Here is an 18,935-nt window from a genome sequence, read left to right on the forward strand (position 1 = left end):
CACTTGTAACGGATATGTTTTATATGCAACAGGGCCTTGCTTTGTCAGCAGGAAATGAAATAGCGGACACCCAGTAAGGCGATCAAATAATAAAGTTGTTACATACATACGTAACATACATCAAATGATTTAACAGGGGCTAGAGTCTGTATTGTTCTTATAGCTGAATTTCTGGGCACCTTAATGAAAATTGGGCCACCGTTATACACTTTGTATTACTGCCATGAAAAAAAGCAGTCATGCTTCAGTACTTTATTAAACCCTGTTGACACCGTACTTTCTTTTCTTTTCTCATATTGCTTCACACATTCCATAAAATCTGGTAACAATTACTGACACAGACTTTACAAAACTAAATCCACAATTGTAGAAAAACAAAAATAGCTGTGTAGAGTATCAACACTGTTGCTCATTTTAAGGGTAACCAAGACAATCTTTGGCCATTTTTTTGAGGCCCTAAAGGTAACTATGGAATAGTTAAGATTCAAACACTCGATCAATGATCAGTGAAGAGCTTTCTCTGTTTCTTCCTCTCGCGCCTTTCCTGCCTCTTGCGTTTTGGTTTCTGTGGGTCTCCGGGAGGGATATTGGTCAGGGGAAAAAGCGGGGTCTCCTGTGTGCTCGTGTCTTTGACCGTCGGCCCGTGTCGGGCCAAAGTGCTTGTGTCGGACTGGGGAGGGACTGTGGTGGAGCTCACACTAGCGGTCAGCATCACCTCATAGTCAGCTTTGTCTTGGTTTTGCACAGGAACCGTGTGGGTGGACATGGGAGTTAGAGTGGGGGCGAAAGTCGTGCCAAAAATGTGACCGTTTTTCCTCCGTTCTCGGGACTCTCTTGACCTTTGTCGCTTGCCTCTCCGTGAGGGCTCCGAGGGTTTACTGATTGTGGGAGGCGCCAGCCTGGCCACGCTGTGGTAGTCCAGTCTTTTAGGGGAGACGTGGTAGCCTGGCACGCTCACCTCAGAGGCGGAAACTACCGGAGTCCCACCAGTGGGCTCCTTTTCACTCTCCGTGTGTTGAGGCCCCTCTCCTTCCTCTAAAGGAGGTATAACTTTTCCCGCTCTCTTTCTCCCCCCTCCCATCCCCCTCTCCTTTGACCTCGGCCTTTTGGGCTGCGGAGGCTTGGTGGTGGGCGCCCCTGCTGTCGTGGCAACGGGGCCCTCTTCGCTTGCGTTTCCCAGGGTGCCTGAGCTGGGCTGTCCCGCAGCCTCGGCTCGCCCGCTTTCAACCGCGGCGCCGTCGCTGCCGTCTCTGACAGACGCCGTGATGGACTGATCTTCTTGTGTGTCCTCATGAGCTTGCGGGGCGCTGGGGGAGGGTGTAGCTGCTCGCAGCTTGTGCCTCAGCCTCTTCTGCCCCAGCCTGACTCTCTCCCTGTGGGTCTTGCTTTTGATAATCCCCATGTTTACAGTGAGGGCGGGAGAGGCAGTGGCGGAGAGCGTGCGCTTGTCATCATCGCCTTTGTCCTTCTGCGACTCTTCCTTCGCCGATTCCGTTGCACCGGCTGCCCTCTGAGGGTCGTCCCTCATCATGGTGTTGGACAGCTCCTCTTGGGCCTCCAGGTCGGCCTCGCTCCTCATGAAATTGTCCACGTTGGCCTCCGCCTGCTTGGTTCGCGCCGGGTCTTCGATGATGTTGGTCCTTCGGCTGACCTCTTCGGGCACGTGGCAGGAGGGAGTGCCCACCGTGCCCTCGTCCGTCTTGACGACCGTCTCCACGCTCGGCCTCCTCCTCCTCCCTTTGCCCTTCCCCCTCCTCTTTTTGTTCTTCCTCTTCTTGCCGCCGGCGTTCTTCTTCCGTTTCTTCTCCGCGCCCTGCGCCTCCTCCTTGGTGGCGTCCGGCGAGGAGCTCTGCGAGGTGGACACGGTGGCGAGCACTTTGATGAAGTCCTCGGCCGCGGTCACCATGTTGGTGAGCGAGGGCGCCTCCGGGGTGGTGGTCTGGGAGGCGGACGCGGACGCGGTGGACTGGGCGGTGCCCGCTCCCGCCGGAGTCTCCTCTGGCGATGCGCCGGCCTCTTGAGTGTTCTCCACAGGAGGCAAGGGCAGGTCATCAATGACATCGATGCCGCCAAAATCATACGCTATGGACTCTTTCAGTACGGCCACCGGAACCTTGTCGTACTGCTTACACCTACATGGGGGCAGAGAGAGTTGAGAGACACAATGAGGCGTAAACAGTGGAGGAGAGGTGCAGTAAATACAATTTTCCAATTGCAAGATCGCTTACATGTATTGTTTTTAGTTATTTATTTGTTTATTTAAAAGGAACAATGCACATCAATTGACAGTTTTTGTTTACACTCAGAATGTAAATGTGCTAGATTTAGCAAAACAAATATTTTCATCTGTAGTCCCTTGGCATGTCAACACTTCATCACATTGGAAGTTCAGACAGATACTTACACTCCATACCAGTGTCTTTCAACACACTGCTCCTCATAGGAGAACTCAAAGCAGGGTGCCTCGAGGACATTGAAGAATGCCTGTCCAACGATTCTGGAGGAAGTGTCATTCACATCCCGGAGACATGCCTTCATTCTACAAAACAAAAAGCAGCCATAGACATTACATTTATGCTTTTTGACTTTTTCTTAATTTAAACTAAAGCCTGTCTGAATGCGTTTAACGTTCAATTATTTTACAGTCTTTCAGTTATGAGTAGAGGGTTTCAAACAGATAAGATCATAACACTCACTGTGAAATTGTATCTAAAAAAACTTTCATTCGTTCAGCTCATGCAGCTTTGTGAGGGTTTATTTTACTCACGTGTTATCGCAGTCGCAGTGGCTAATTGAGTGCCATTTAAAGTTGGTGTAACCATAATTGGAGGAGAAAGCATGGATGACGTGGGGACAGTGGTCATGCACGCGGCAACATTTGTCGGTCTCAGCGAATTCCCCTGAAAATGACCAAGTGCGAACGCATTCTTTCAGCCATTTATTGAATCAAGAAAGGTCGCAAGCAAACTGAGTAACACTTTCATGCAGGTTTCAAAGGCTATGTGTTTTAGTGCTCAGGATATATTTACATTTGCAGCAAAACATTAATGATTTAAATAAGAATTATTTCAATTGAATAAATCGTTCATCATAGCCTACTCACCGAGTTGCTCATAATGTTCAGCATTGTTACCGGCGCCACACCACAAAGTCCCAGGGTAGGTAAAGCCGCGCTTGGATCTGCGCAGGATTGAAGAATCAGTTCCTTTCCCCTCGACTTTCCCCCTTTCACGTACTGGCAGTTGACTTGCAGCATCTGTCGAGCGCTTCGATTTCAACTGGAGGCACTTCAACTTAACGTCAGTAATGTTCGTAAAGCTGGGATTCAGAGCGGTGGGAATTGTGACCTGACCTCTCAGTCCTAATTTACACACATACATGAATGATTTAACTTGCATTTGGTCTGTTGTTAACGCGCAGTCGACTAGTTTACCGGTGGCATCGTGAACAGAACGGACTTCTTCAATTCCGTCCGACACTTGAAGCAGATGGTACTCGCCGACATTTGACCTTTTGGCGCACAGGGTATTGTTGAGCAAGTAAAAGAATTCTTTACTCTCCTTCTCTGCCTCCAAGGAATTGCTTAAGAAGTCTGCCTTAACGAATTCCCCGTCTAAGTAAGACAGGAAAACGAAAAACACCGACCACATTGCTGCAGGCTGCAATTTCAGCACCACCAGCACCAAGACAGCACCGCAACCTGACTACCTCCGCTTGCTGCCGAGTGCCGATTTATTTGGAGCATTGAACAGGGGGCGAGTATTAATAAAGTTGACGGTCGATAATGGGAGTGGTCTGACATTCAATTAACCCTTTACTGATTGGACAGCTGTCGACATTCGACACAGAAGCATCAAAACATAGATTTTTGAGTGTCTGTGTGTGGGCCGCATTTTAACGGTATCAATGTTTTTTTCCTCCGCATAGGGCTACTTTGTGCAGTGAACAAATATTATGCTCTTATAGACAAGGTCTTTACTATTTGCAAGTGATAGGGAATTGCAAATTAACGTGGCAGTTGAACGGATTTACACATCTTCAATTGGTCTATTAGGCTATCTGCATTTTATGGATAAGGTGCAGTGGAATTAAATGTAGTCAGCGGTGATGGAGCACACAACCACACTGAAGTAGTAAGATTTGTAAAGTAGCCTACTACTGGCTGAAGTTTTGACCGCAAGTTACCCCTACGTTCTCCGTTTCCCACTGAAACTGGCGATTTACTTCAGTGACGCAGCAAGGAGGAGGTTCTTACCACGCTTTCCATGGTAACAAGGGATGGGGTGATTCTGTCGACCCAACGAGATTGGGCATCTTTCAAATACCACAAAAGGGATGGGAAATGACCCAGTTTAAGATGTAAACTGAAGTCTGCGTTGCGGAAGAAAAGGCCCAAAAGAAGGATGTTTTATCATCTTGGGGGACCTGCATCTCCCGTCTGTCAGTCACTGTGGTGACTTGGTCTCGTCAGCAAAGATGTGTTGCAAAGACTGCATGTCCGAACAAGCTTCCCAAAGAGGTTATTGTCAGGCCTCCCATTAGGTGGTTCGTATGTCTCACCAAGTGACTTTATGGGGATGTTAATGAGGGTGGAGGCCAAATGGGAACCTAATTAACTGCAATGATTCGGTTACCAATCAGCGTATTTGGCGAACGAAATCCAGATTTAATAGGCCTGCGCTGCTAGAAGTCTGCAATACAGTTGCACAGTTTACTTGTCAATGGATCGATTTCAAAAGTTTGTTCTATTTGGATGCAGAAAGAAAAGAAAGAAAGAAAGAAATAAAGAAAGAAGGCTATAGCCTATTTTGTGTTGATGTAGGCTGTGCAATGTGAGAGGGGGTGAAAAATACAAAGATGGCATTTGGTCACTCATCATCTTTCTCGGAAACCAGGGTAGCACCGGAGCTCGACATGCAGTGCAGGGCAAGGGGTTTTCAGTCAGTCACATGGGCAACTGAGTAGCTCATAAAGAACTTCTCCGAAAGAGTGGGCTGGCTGAGAGCAATCGGATTGGAAGAAGGCGGAGAACTGATGCAAAATCAGCAGAGGTAACATGAGACTTCAAATCCCGTCCGTTTATTAGGTTTGAATTCAGTAGGCCTACCTTCCTGTGCCAAGGATGCTAATCCTAATGTAGGCCCATACCTGTGCCAGTTAGAGCATATTAACATTCTAAAATAGGCTATACAAATAAATAGTAGACTCCAAGTCAGACTAGTTGTATAATAGCCTAATTAGTCCGTGAGCCAGAGGGGTTGGTCGTTACCGAAAAGGTGGCAAAGGCTACCATACCTTTTCTGAAAGCCTGGAATCTCAGCTTTTCAATGATGTATGATGGCCATCTGACAAGAGTAGCTGTTTTGAGTTATGACGCATAATGTAAACTAAGGTTGAAGAAATAATGCGTATAAATCAAGCACAACACTGAAATATTTTATTTTGCTATGTTTGGTATCATTTTAAAGGGGAGACTCTGAGCTTTCATTTAAATCCTTTTGTGAACATTTTGGATAAGTACAGCCAACCCTGGAGCTCTTCAAACCTTTAATCACCCACATTTTCCTGCCATTTCCCTGCCATCTTTTGTCTTTTAATCCTGTGGCACCTGGGAGCATCAGAGAAACAAAATCCAAACACTGAAATACTGGCATGACCCTAAGGATTCAGAAAATGTATCATTTACCCATATTATCTGATTTGGAGGGGTTGATTTTCCGTCTTATATCAGACATGGCGTTTTTTCAAAGACATAAACAGTAGTGTACTATTACCCTTAAGGTTAATTTGTTGATATGTCGAGTTGAAAGTCTGAGGTAAATATATTTGAAATAATAATTATTGATACAGATCATTTTGAAAAAGTTGTTATACAGTGCATCACACTGACATGAGGAGTGACACAGTCCCTCTTGCATGAGCAGGACAGAAACTCAAGTACTGCTTGTGGACCAATGGAGACATTGAACCAGTCTATGGAGAGCTGCAAGTCACCATCTTGGTCCAGTCTAGACCACCCATACTCAACAGGGGAAGGAACTTCAGGGTTGTTCTCGAGGCATCTTCTCCAGATAGCACCTTGATAGTTAGCTCTGAAACCGTGCTTCCTGAGAGAATCCGAGCATGGAGTTAACTGCCAGGATTCTACGCCTTTCTTTGCATAAAAAAGTGCATACTTCATTTCATTGATGTTGGTGATTCTGGACTTGGAGCTGTACATTTGACATGTGAACTCCTTTAAGGCTGCATACAACGCAGGTGTCATTGCCCAGTCTGCCCAAACATTCTGAAAGGTCTCACAAAAGTTTTCGGGCTGACACTTTACCATGGCCTGCAAATGCACTTACAGTATCGCAGCCTGTGTATACGTGTATTTTCTTGCCTGAGAACAAGGCATTCATTTTTTTATATAAATTCCAAGAAAGTGGGGACCTGATATAAATGATATGTGGTGGATTTGTATTAAGGACCTTTTTAACTATCTAAAAATGCTGAGAATGCTGAATAACAACTTTTTCAAAATGATCTGTATCAATAATTATTATTTAAAATATATTTACCTCAGACTTTCAACTCAACATATCAACAAATTAGCCAAGGGTAATAGTACACTACTGTTTATGTCTTTGAAAAAACGCCATCTCTGATACAAGACTGTAAATCACCCCCTCCAAATCAGATAATATGGGTAAATGATACATTTCCTGAATCCTTAGGGTCATGCCAGTATTTCAGTGTTTGGATTTCGTTTCTCTGATGCTCCCAGGTGCCACAGGATTAAAAGACAAAAAAATGGCAGGGAAATGGTAGGGAAATGTGTGTGATTAAAGGTTTGAAGAGCTCCAGGGTTGGCTGTACTTATCCAAAATGTTCACAAAAGGATTTAAATGAAAGCTCAGAGTCTCCCCTTTAAAATGATACCAAACATAGCAAAATAAAATATTCCAGTGTTCTGCTTGATTTCTACACATTATTTCTTTAACCTTAGTTTACATTATGTGTCATAACTCAAAACAGCTACTCTTGTCAGATGGCCATCATACATCATTGAAAAGCTGAGATTCCAGGCTTTCAGAAAAGGTATGGTAGCCTTTGCCACCTTTTCGGTAACGGTTTCCATAATTTGAGGCCCTGGCTCACGGTCTAAATCTGTTAACTGTTTTGATTATTCAATGGGAGTCTACCCCATATTTGTTTATTTGATGAAATAATAACACGCAAACCACGCAAAACTAGGACACAGTTGGGCACTGGGGCGTCACAAAGCACCAATATCGCGGGTATTGCAACGTTTTGGTTTAGGCTACCCCCAGGTTCCCATAAAGCCTTAAAATAAAGGTGGCCGGGCAAATAGGCTCCTCTTTTGTCCACTTCTGCATCACAATATTTGGAAGACAAATATTCATCTCGCATTAACGCTTGTGTAGGCCCACTGAATAAAATAACAGGGAGTGGAGACGCACGCACGCCTGTTCGCATGGGCTGCGGGTGTCAAGGTAAACTTCTCTGTGGCCATAACATTGCTAGTTTTATCAGTTCGTATTCGTCATTTTAATCCAAATAATGAAATTAGTTTTGATTGCGCCTAGTTCACATTCAGACCGCTGATGAGTGTCCATACGAAACACGATTTGGGTGGAAAAGTGCGTGCAAAAAATGCTGACTGACAGAGGTAAGTCCGCCAAAAGGGTGTCATTTCGGCATAGTTTTTTGCAAAAAGAATTATCTGATATGATGTGCATTTCTGTGCTATTTAGGCTAGTAAGACATTGGTAGTCTAGAATGTGTCAACAATGGCAAAGTTTAAAATATGATTATAGCCTACTTGAAGTAATAAACTATTCTTAGAATAATATTATTATTATCTCATAATAATAATAATATCAATAATAAGTTTAATACGTATACTACCCCACTAATGTGACGAAGAATATCCAAAGAAGTTAAGTTGAGAAAAGTTTAATCAGACAACATAAATCATTTTCCCTAGTGGAAATGATTCACAAGGAACGTGACAACGTCTTGAGAAGAGCAACATCAGCAGCAGGTTAACACGCTGAACAGCATGCATCAACAAAACAAAGATTTCTTAGACTAGCCTTTTGTTTAAATATGCAACTTTATACTCCCACTTATAAAAAAGGTTTAAAATACAAAACCTATAGAATACCTTTGCCGGGTCACAGACTCAGTTTGTTTGCACAACTCGCAGAGGGCAGTATTGAGTGTTCTCAGAAATGTTAACGGTGCACGCCCCCCTTGGCTTTGGACAGCGGTGCCTAGTTTTTGAGCGTCAGTCGACTTCTGCTTCGATCTTCACCAACCAACAGAATGGACGCTTTGGCTGTCCCTCAAGACAGGGGAAAGGGCTGGTATATCTCTCTCATGGCACCTAACACCAAAGGACCAAAGTTTGCTTGGCTTGACCCGTCAAGGCTGTACTGCAACTCCCAGGTATGCCTAGTGGCAGTCTTGCAAATGTTGCATATTGTTGTCTTCATGTAACACTTTCAACTTGTTACACTAATGACTTGTCTTAAAGACAGCAGTTACTTTAATCACTAACCCCTTCACACATACTGACAATATTAGTAGCCTACTAGTGTATTACTGCACAATCTGACGCAGAGCATTAGTTAACATCTTTTGTGTTTGTTTAAAGGCATTATCAGATTGCGTTCAGGACCTGCTGAAACCATTCCAGAATGAGTCGATTGACATTGTTGCTGGCATAGATGCCATGGGATTCATTCTAGGTAAACTGGGGGGGAAGCAAGGTTCCGGCACACAGGCTTCTGGTGAGGTGTGTCTACACATATGCTGGGGGAGTTATTTTGAGAACGCAGGTCACACTCTTATACAGGAAGAAATTTTACCCACTGGGAAACCCACTAAATTTAGAAACACATTTGGCATCTCTCTCTCTCTCTCTCTCTCTCTCTCTCTCTCTCTCTCTCTCTCTCTCTCTCTCTCTCTCTCTCTCTCTCTCTCTCACACTCTCTCTCTCTCTCGGAGAATGAAAGTTTGTGAAAATGTAATGTGTCAGCTAGGTTAAGTTGAAACAAAACTACTGCCTCTTTAAATATTATTTATTGGGAATGTGATATCACAGTAAACAAACTGTAAATCTATACACAATGTCACCTCATATAATATATTACTCAGGGTCTGCTGTGGCTACCACTCTTGGGAAAGGTTTCCTGGCCATCCGTAAAGCAGGGCATTTATGTATCGACACTCAGACCCAAGATTACAGTGACTATTCGGGACGTGAGAAACTGATGGAAGTGCGTCTGGATGTACTCAGGCCAGGTACCATATCACACATGTGAATGCCATAGGTAAATGTTGATATGGGCTGTCCATGCTGCTCTGTTGCATGGTGAATGGAAATATTTGCCCCTGAAATTTAAGTTAGTGGTCTTCGGAACATAATAATGTACAATGAACGCAGCACTTTTACTGTTTTCTTGACTTAGTAAGCATTGAAATTCAAGGTCTTATATTTCAGGAGCCATTGTTAAAAAGTTAGTTATTTGGTCCTCAAAACCTTTCTAAAAATAAATAAATAAATAAAACCACCTCCAAAAATATTTTTTGACCAAATAATAATAAGTGAAAATTCCCTGTTTTGTGATGACACATTCGGTTTCAGTGGATTCCGTTCTCGTTGTTTTGTCACATTTAGTGAGAGCAGTAGCTAAACCTAAAAATGAGTGCGGTGGTAAAAAAAAGCAGGAAGAGTGAAAAAGCGTAAAAAAAGTAAGCCACCTGAAACCCCCTCTCGCCTGCTAATTATCTTGTGTTAATGGATGACCTCCAGGTGTCAAGCTGTGGGTCCATTTGAATATGAAGGAAACCTGGCTACACTGGACTTCGCTCACTTTTTGGCGTCATTGGCCTATACAGTTTAGCCAAGCATATCCTGCCAGGCAGGAAGTGACCTCCTGTACCTTGACTGAAAAGACCCCCTTTTGGCCATTCTGTACTCTCCAGTTCAGTGAGCAAGTTCAGTTCCTGTTCCTGTGAATTGAATCTTTATACACCCCAGTTGTCACTTGGTTAGGATGAAAATAAAAGGTAGATCCCTAAGAGCATGACCTCTTGCTGTTTGAGAAGGCCATTGGTCACATATACCTCTCCGTAAAATATGGAGGGCGTAGTACTACACAAACTACAAGAACTGCATCTGCTTGTAGGCTAGACTGTTGCATTGCCAGAGAATGTGTGGTCTTACATAATACTTCGGCCAGCTCTTTTAACACCTTTTACATTCAAATGCAGGGAAACAGATCAAGTCTATTATAAAACGAAACATTGTGTAGGGACCACTAAATAATTTAGAGCTAAAAAAAGTGTAAGAAACAACACTTCTTTTAGGGTTGATGCATCTTGTATGGAACCACATAGTTCCAATCATTTTAAATGAGCCGATTCTAATGATCGATGTACTGCAGAAAGCAGATTTGTCACAACACTTGTTTCTTAACCTATACAAGGTATTTTCAAACAATCCTGGATGGATCAATATTCCCAGTTTTACCAGAGGAACCACTGTTCAATGAAAGCTGGTATCTTGCAGGCCTGAAGGTGCTTATAGTGGATCAGTGGATCGAGACGGGAGGCACCATGAAGGCAGCCATCCAACTTGTGGAGAAGCAAGGGGCCAAGGTGGTGGGTGAGTCTGTCTGGTCACTGTTGAACCACAACACCTCCTTGTCTGTGATGGTGTCCTTGTAAACCATAGAGAAGCCCCTCGTTGAGGCTGCGCTCAATGTGGGGCAGAGTACAACGTTGAGCTCAGCCCACATCCAGCACGTCAGCCAACATTTGATACCATCAGCCTCACGGAAGCACTCCCAGTTTGTACTCTGAACTGGTTTATAGCAAATCTCTCAGCTATAAAATGTTATAAACAACAAATAAACTACACTAATAGATAGTGACAACATACAATAACTGCCTATAATGAATTATCTTTCAGATACACTTTCACAGTAAGCCAGACACATTCAAACGAAACACTCAGTGAAAGACTAATAAAAGTCTGATTTCTTGACATTTGCCCATTACATAAAGTCAGAGTGGTAGTTACAACTGCTGGGTTATGGCTGCGTGCCACCAGGACAATATTATATCATCATTATAGTACAAACTGTTTAGCAACACTAACTAACAACCCAACACACCTAATATGCACTTAACTATGGACTTCCTTCTCTTCCCTCCTCTACCTCCTGCTTCTTTTATCAATTTCTCCTCCACTTTGATTAACGTCTGCACTCTCATCCTCTGGTTAATTGACGTAGCATGAATAGCTTCCTACTGTCTCCTCTGCACCGTAGCTTGAATGCTCTCCCTCAATTTTTTGATTAAAAGGGTTCGCTAAATAAATAAGTGATAATAATACATGTCTAATTGTCTACTGATTCTGTTGAAATTGTGTGTAGGTGTTGCTGCTGTGGCCATTGAGAACAGTGCGGGAGGCACGTGGATTAAGCAGAACTACAAGCACTCGCACTGCATCCCAGAGGAACTCCAGTCTCAGATTGACAGCCAGTACCTGGAATCGTTTGCGGTCTTTGGCCATAAAAAACAGTGAACCCCAGGAAACAGTGTGGGAATGAGAGTGAGAGAGGGTGGACTGTCAGAAATGCGTGGGAAGCTTTTAGGGCCTCTTCCAGAGGAGATACTGATAGACTGAGCCAAAGATAACAATCTCACAAGCGATGCTTTATCTTCAGGAATCACATGAGGATGGCGCGGTCTTGTTTGGATTGTTCCATGTTTGGATTGTACCTTTTAAAACAACCACAAGGTGGGGCTATATCCAAACTAGAATTTCTAAATGCATAATAGAGAAGCCCACTAAAGTATGAACTCTTCTATCTAAAATGTTGTCTTAAGATTAAAAAGGAATAATAATAACAAGAAATGAAGACATAATGTAGGGCCAATAATGAGTGGCTTCACTACATGTGGATGTGCCTCATATGCTTTTTCACGTGAGACTGAGATCCCACTGTAAATACAACTTGATTTTATTATATGGTCGTTTTCTAATGTATATGACAAATTATTAATAAAGACAATGGTTAAAATTGCCCCAGAAATAGTATCTTTATTTTCTTCGGCAGTCTTGTGATTTGCATAACTTGGTAAACATAATAAAAAAGCAAAAATGGAGGGACTTTTCAAATATTATTACTGTCTTGATACAAAATTATGTATTATTCAGTTGCATAACTAGAAATATTGCATCTTTCATGTTTTGGCTTATTAAGGCTGTAAACAATGACCACTTTCCTCAGCTCATATCATATGTAATGTATAGTTTGATCTGGTTCTTCAGAAACATTGTGTGCACCATTTAAACCACATTACTTCTCAGTACACTGCAGTTACTCCCTCATTGTATTTGTACCTTAAAAATGGATTGAACACACAGCAAAACAACAGCATATCAATTGAACTTGGCCTAAAAGCATAAGGCGATATACTTTGGGGGTGGGGGTAGGGGAGTGCAATTCCTTATCACTTTTAAGATACTAAAATGAGTAAATAAAAACAATTGTGAAACTCTCAAATCCTTCTTTACATAACTCTCTCATGGTTCACCACACAAGGGACAAAAAGCATGGCAGTAACCAACAAAACAAATTCCCCTCTCACCAGGCCAGCTGACATTCCAACCTCATAAACAGAAAAAGATCAAATAAATAACCTCAGTCTTGAGACAGCCCTTAAAACTCTTTGTAGTGTTCTTTTTAGGAGAGGTGAACACTCTTGCCATTGTGTCACCGTTCTTTAAGACCTTCCCATGCGGCAAGGACAGTATGTCTGGACTTGGTACGGTCTCAGTGAATATTCCAGAACGTTCTCTCTCTTATTGACAGCAGTTAGGGTGCTTCTTCTTGGATGTGGTGTGTGTGTTGTTGGAGTTGCTGGTGATTTCTAGGAGAGAGATGAGAGAAGCCATCCTGAGTTTTGTATTTAAACCATTCTAGCTTTTCCCTTACAGAACGCCATTCTGTTGCATTCCATTCTAAATCTGTAGAGAACTTTAGGGTAAGACATGACTAAAAAATAGCTTGTGCTAAAATGTCCAATTAACCACTTAGGACATTCCTCCTCAGAATCAAATGTACGTGACCTTGGGTGCCTTCACACCAGGCTCAGAGAGAATGTTGTCTTTTACCTCTCGCACATTTTTATGGTTGCCATTAAATTAGATGAGAATATTGTTTAAAAGGACCAGGCAAGTACTTACTAACAACTTCCCCGATGCGTCGGGATCCACTCTTCTCCAGTTCTGCTAGGACATTAGCTTCAAATGTAAGGGACGCAACTCTGAAGAAAAACTCCCTCACGCCCTCTCCTGCACCAGAGAACAAGAGAGTTAACATGGTTGTCCGGTGACATGAATTAACTTAGGTCGGAGATCTAATATTTCTAAAATGGGCACAGATTCACAAATGATGATTGTGTGTATGTCATCCTGTGTTAGTAGAGAAAACACATGCACACTCATGCACACACGCACACACATGCACACTCAAGAATTTACCCAGGAGGATACTTTTCATGCAGTGTCATTTGTCACAAACCGAATCAATCTAAAGATCCTTTCAGTTAATGTAAACACTTATTAGTTACTGTGGCATCACAGATCTCAGCCTGTGTGCATCTCTTAAAAACACCCAAACCACTAGGAGCCCTTCCCGAGACCTATACTGACCTGTTAGTGCGGAGACAGCCCAATACTCCGCCTTTATCTCTTCGGAGAGTCGGATGGCATCCTCCTCAATCTGAGAATACTGAGCAGGGGACTGCGCAAGACAGAGAGAGATAGACGTTAGCCTTTCCAGAGTAACAATAACCACCCATACACGTGTGTTACACACCAGGCAGAGCATACTGGAGCATTAAGCCATTTGTTGCCAGGAGGGAAGAAAGAATAACTTAACTGACTTGCTATCTTTGAGGTGTCACATATAGCTGCAGTTCACAAGGTAAATTGTAAAGGTAAACACAGCGAGGCTTTATTATTGTCTGCTTCTAATTAGCGGTTCTTAGGAAAACACAAGTGCTCAAAAAAAAATTCTAAAGTTGATGGATCAAGCCTGATCTTGCAAAAGACAAGGACCGACCACATTTTTGAGGTCTGTGTGTTCAACAGACCCAGCATATTCAGTGGTCAGAAACACTGTGGCCTCTTGCCAAGTTGGACCCTCCCTTCCACAAGAAACATTTCCAGCAGAGCCCGAGCCTACGCTACTAAAACTCAAAGTGGGATCGTTTGTCGCCCTAGGCACTGAACTTGGAGAATGGAATGTCAAAGCACACACACACTCAAGTCTTTCTTGGTGCCAACCAGGAAGAGCAGCACGCTGGACGGGTCATTCTCCTTCATGGCGTCTTCCAGCCACTGCCTGGAGGATGGAGGGAGAGAGAGACAGTCCAGGTTCACATTTCTTATGGAACAGCGCATTAGAATAATATGGGATGGATGGAATGCACAAAGGGTGAGGAACACCATGACTCACCTGGCATGACCCAGCGATGACACATCCGTCAAATCAAACACGATTATGATCGCTAAATGGGACATAAAAAGCAACATAATCTGAGAAGCCAACTAATTATGATGTCTCATATGATAAATTTGCTTAAATTGTCTGACTTGTCTGCATCAGACACTGTCCTCATGCTCATAAATGTGCAATACGGCCATAAAATGTCATTTGTGTACCTTGAGCCCCTCTGTAGTACGTAGAAGCAATACATTTAAATCTCTCCTGCCCTGCGGTATCCCACCTACACAAAAGAGGGTAGGGAGTTATGAACAGTACTGTAGGACACTGATTTATTAACTAATTAAATGGTAATTCCACAGATACGGACGACGGCCAGACACTCACAGCTGCAAGCTGAAAGGGACACCCAGCACCTCAAATCGCTCCATCTCAAAGTCCACGCCTATGGTGGCCTTGTAGTTCTTGTCAAAAGTGTCCTTACAAAACCTGATGAAAAACACAGATTCATCTAGAAATTTCCATGAAGGCGCTAGAAATGGGCCTGCATGGTGAAATTGGGTTTGTTCACACTTGTCCCAATAAAGGTTCATACAGTTTATTCATTAAACGTTTCAATCATTTTCAACCATTCCCCTCCCTGTCAAATATTAAGCCAAGACTCCTTTGATCTGCTTACCTATTAATCAGACATGTCTTGCCCACAGCCAGGTCACCCACGACAATGACCTTGGAGATCTTAAACCTACTGGACAAAAAAAAGGTAGTGTCAAGAGTGGCAAATTAGTTGATTCGATTCCAGGCAAAAAAAACCCTCCAGGATCCCAAAATACTTTGAGTCTTTGCTGTGTGCCCTTTTTATACTGTGTGCTGTGTGATGCGAGATCTGAGTGGAGGTGGTGATGATGATGATGTTTCCAGCTCACCCCACGGTCCCAGTCTTCTGTTCCTGGCATGCTGTCCGGACTTTGGAGTGGAACTCCTCCTTGGTGTGCAGGGCGGCGTCTTTGTTGAAGCACTGCAATGACAGAGTGTCAGAGTCACGCACAGTGACGTGATGGTTAAACAACAAATATGGGGCGCACAGAGCATAATGATGTGTTGGCTGAACAACAATAATGTGCAGCAGGTCATAGGCCACAGCGGATGACTGAACCCAGGAAGGGCTGGAGCGCACTAAAAACTTTTTCAAACTTAAATGGTGCAAGTGACGAATGTTTCGAAGCGTCTTCTTCAGAGTCAAAACCGAGTGGGAACAGAGTGACTTGCACCATTACAATTTTAAAAACGTCCCTGTAGCTTCAGTCACCTGATGTGGCCCAGGACTTGCTGTTGGTTCTGTGGTCCTACTCTGTGAGCACCGACAGGCTAGAGCGCGAGTGATACCCATTTCAGCGAATAATGGGTAGGTTATGTGTGCCTGTAGTGTGTGTGTGTGTGTGTGTGTGTGTGTGTGTGTGTGTGTGTGCGTGTGTATTCTTTCTGACTCATCCCTGTCTGGTTACATTGTATGCTCCTGCTGATTTGTGTGCTGTGTGCGTGTGTGTGCGTGTGTGCGTGCGTGTGTGCGTGCGTGCGTGTCTGCTGACCTGACCATGGCTTGTGCAGTGTGTGTGTGTGTGTGTGTCTGCTGACCTGACCATGGCTTGTGCAGTATGTGTGTGTGTGTGTGTGTGTGTAAGAGTGCACCTGTATTGTGCAAAGTTAATTTGATTTAGAAGAATAATAACGCTTTTCTGCACTGTGTTGTTTCTATGGTTAAAGCCAATGAATGCACTAGGCCTACCGGAGGCAGCTGGGCTATGACTCGATCCCTCCGAATGGGCGGTAGCACACTCATGTTGGCAGCTCTGTGAGAGAAGAGGACATACAGGACAGACATACATGTAGGACAGTGATGCATTACGTACGTAGGCCTCCAAAACAGAGTGTATTTTAAGGTCTTCACAATGTGGGATACCCTGCTCCTTTGGAAAATTAGTATGCGTTTTATTTATTCTGACATTTCCATGTGTTGGGCTGTTGCTAAGAGACCAGGCATGGGCATTGCATGTAGCGTAGGCTACAGTAATATGCCATTTGGCAGTTTGGTGATGAGCTAATCTCCGTTAGTTAATCCTAAACGTGATTCGGTGAACAAAGAGGCACAATTGGTTACAATGCATCATATTCCTACCTCATAAAAGAATCAAAGAAACTTTGTTACTCATGGAGTGCAATCCCAGAATGAAAGCAATTTAACGTAAAATGAGTCATTAAAGAGAATCTGTAAGTCAACACAATGCAATTCTTCAAGGATTCTGCTATTGGCAAACCCCAGACGACAAAGATGGACACATTATGCTACATTTGCAGTTATAAACTGCTACCAAATGTCAGGATAATACCACTGTAAAACGTTTAAAGGAAGATATTACGCATAAAAAAGTAATGACGTAGCTACCAAAATGAATCTTTTCCGCTCTCCCGCGTGGATAAATCTCGGGCGCTTCCACTCCACAAAGAAAACGCTGCCCCTTTCCCCAAAAAGTTCAAAGACACTCCTTGGTCAGCTTCTTCAGCACATATCCGCCACTCAACCCAAGGGTTTCTTTGCAGACTAAAGGAAAAACGAAACCCTTAGCCCACGGAAGCGTAATGTGGGACGGAGGCAGATGACTTCTATTAAGTTGAGGGGTTGTGCGCACTAGCCTACACTTTTTTCCCCAAAAGATTCCAGTGTTTTTCCCTTCCAGGAAAGCGTATCCCCCTGGCGTCAGAGGAATGTCATGACCTGTCCCGTTCGGGAAAAGAGTTCGCCTAGGCTACTTGGATAAAACAGAAACAGAAAAGCTAGCCTACTGCTATCCTGTTGATGTCGAATTTGTTGCAGGTTTACAATTATTGCCAGTTTCATGTAGCTGTTGTGAAGATGATCACCGCGCATAGCCTAATTATAGGCTATTGCAGCCTTCTGGCAGTCCCATTCTTGCTCACACAAATCTGTAAAATAAAGATAAGAAAAGCAAATTAGGCTAAAAGAAATCAACACGCCTGTTTATATCTGAGCCTGAAGCAGAAAAATGGCAATGATTTAACAAGACCTATTTCACATTTCTCAGCCATTGAAAAAACGGTGAGGGGAAAGAAACTACAACTCCCTTGAACAATTCGGTCTCATTTCAATCCCAGCATCCTTTGCTGTTAAACGCTCTTTCAGCCAGCAGGCTTGACAGAAAGAAGCAGAATCAATAGAAAGAAACAGAAAACAAAGAAACAAAAACAAAAAACACTAAGACTATTCCATGATGTCCAAGAAATAGCCTATCATATAAAACAGACACACATAGGCTAATTATTTTTGTAGCAGTCCTTGTTTCCTTGAAGTCTATGCAAACAATAGAGTGCCTGTTTGTGGGCACTTAGGCTATTTATGTTTATGTGTCCATAGTCTATGCTGATTAAAAATACCCTTCTTTTCCCAGATATACTTCCCAGATAAGTCTATGGACCAGCAACCAATTACTTTACTGTAAAATATCTATTTCCCCCGAGTTATACTAATGCATGTTGCTTCGTGGGCTGGTAGATGGCAGCATTACACCATCTGCAACTGAGTTGCACAAATCACAATAAAGACAACTTGTTCTCAGTATAGCCTATCTTAAAGCATTTTTCTAAGGATATATTTGAGACGTAAACACACTTCTCTTATTCCACTAAACAACTGACTGGATTATAAAATGTATGATAGTGAACCCTTGACAAGCCTGTGTGATATCTCAATAATTACAGAAGATCACATAAAAACAACCAAAAACAAAACAAAACAAAAAAAACAGTCCAAAAAACTGGGGTGCTGTTTGATTTCCGCCGCAATTTCAGTAGCAGAGCTTTGTAAGGGTGAAATGTTTGATAGTCAAATCATTTCCCACTGCTGTTTGGAACCAGTTTAGCAGCACCAAACTACCCATAATCATACTGTTTGGCTGGCACAGTAATTAGCAGGCTCTCGTCTCCATTTATACTCATGAAGGGGGGGTCCTTGTGCTGCTGCCAGGACATAGTAATTCTCTCTCGGTCTTTTCTCTGTAGGTTAAAGGTCCTCTATCAGGAGGATAGTGGCAGGCAGTTGAGGGGCGGCATCCTCTTTGGTGGTGCGCTAGTTTCAGGAGGGTATATTTACATACAGTCGCTTCGCAGATGCCTTTACCCAAAGTGGCCTATGAGTGAGAAGCAATGTAAGTGAACAGATGAAATAGGAACGGTAAAACTGAATACAGAGTGCTGTGAAAAGCATACTCCAGGGGTCACAACGGGCCACTTAGACAAGAGAAAGGGGATGGAAGAGGATTTGCTTTTTAGAAGTTTAAATGGATAAAAGTTTTGTTTTGTTGGACTTTTTGGCTTTATTGAGATCGG

At 43.2% G+C, this 18,935-nt stretch overlaps 3 protein-coding genes across 4 annotated transcripts; 1 reads left to right on the forward strand and 2 right to left on the reverse strand.

Moving 5' to 3' along the window:
* Positions 1-237: 237 nt before the first annotated feature.
* Positions 238-3,717, reverse strand: proca1 (protein interacting with cyclin A1). The gene is made up of 4 exons (XM_062552592.1): positions 3,104-3,717; positions 2,768-2,900; positions 2,405-2,539; positions 238-2,132 (listed from the first exon to the last, which is right to left on the reverse strand). Exons 1-4 carry the CDS (start codon positions 3,648-3,650, stop codon positions 497-499), a joined length of 2,451 nt encoding a protein of 816 aa, XP_062408576.1. The 5' UTR covers positions 3,651-3,717; the 3' UTR covers positions 238-496.
* A 4,491-nt stretch (positions 3,718-8,208) lies between these two features.
* On the forward strand, positions 8,209-12,105 carry zgc:174895 (uncharacterized protein LOC100126024 homolog). Its single transcript, XM_062552802.1, has 5 exons — positions 8,209-8,454; positions 8,663-8,756; positions 9,166-9,312; positions 10,583-10,678; positions 11,451-12,105. The coding sequence occupies exons 1-5, from the start codon at positions 8,332-8,334 to the stop codon at positions 11,600-11,602; spliced, it is 612 nt and encodes a 203-aa protein (XP_062408786.1). The 5' UTR covers positions 8,209-8,331; the 3' UTR covers positions 11,603-12,105.
* On the reverse strand, positions 12,102-17,401 carry rab34a (RAB34, member RAS oncogene family a). 2 transcript variants are annotated; one of them, XM_062552799.1, is made up of 11 exons: positions 16,978-17,401; positions 16,321-16,384; positions 15,461-15,552; positions 15,214-15,282; positions 14,922-15,023; positions 14,753-14,817; positions 14,547-14,598; positions 14,351-14,432; positions 13,739-13,829; positions 13,271-13,378; positions 12,102-12,954 (listed from the first exon to the last, which is right to left on the reverse strand). In XM_062552799.1, the coding sequence occupies exons 2-11, from the start codon at positions 16,372-16,374 to the stop codon at positions 12,887-12,889; spliced, it is 783 nt and encodes a 260-aa protein (XP_062408783.1). In that variant the 5' UTR covers positions 16,375-16,384; positions 16,978-17,401; the 3' UTR covers positions 12,102-12,886. The 2 variants fall into 2 exon arrangements, with proteins under 2 accessions (XP_062408783.1, XP_062408784.1); XM_062552800.1 differs by having other exon boundaries at positions 15,214-15,279; positions 16,978-17,398.
* Between the last annotated feature and the right edge of the window lie 1,534 nt (positions 17,402-18,935).

Source organism: Sardina pilchardus, chromosome 13 (genome assembly GCF_963854185.1).
Source record: "Sardina pilchardus chromosome 13, fSarPil1.1, whole genome shotgun sequence".
Lineage (NCBI taxonomy): Eukaryota > Metazoa > Chordata > Actinopteri > Clupeiformes > Clupeidae > Sardina > Sardina pilchardus.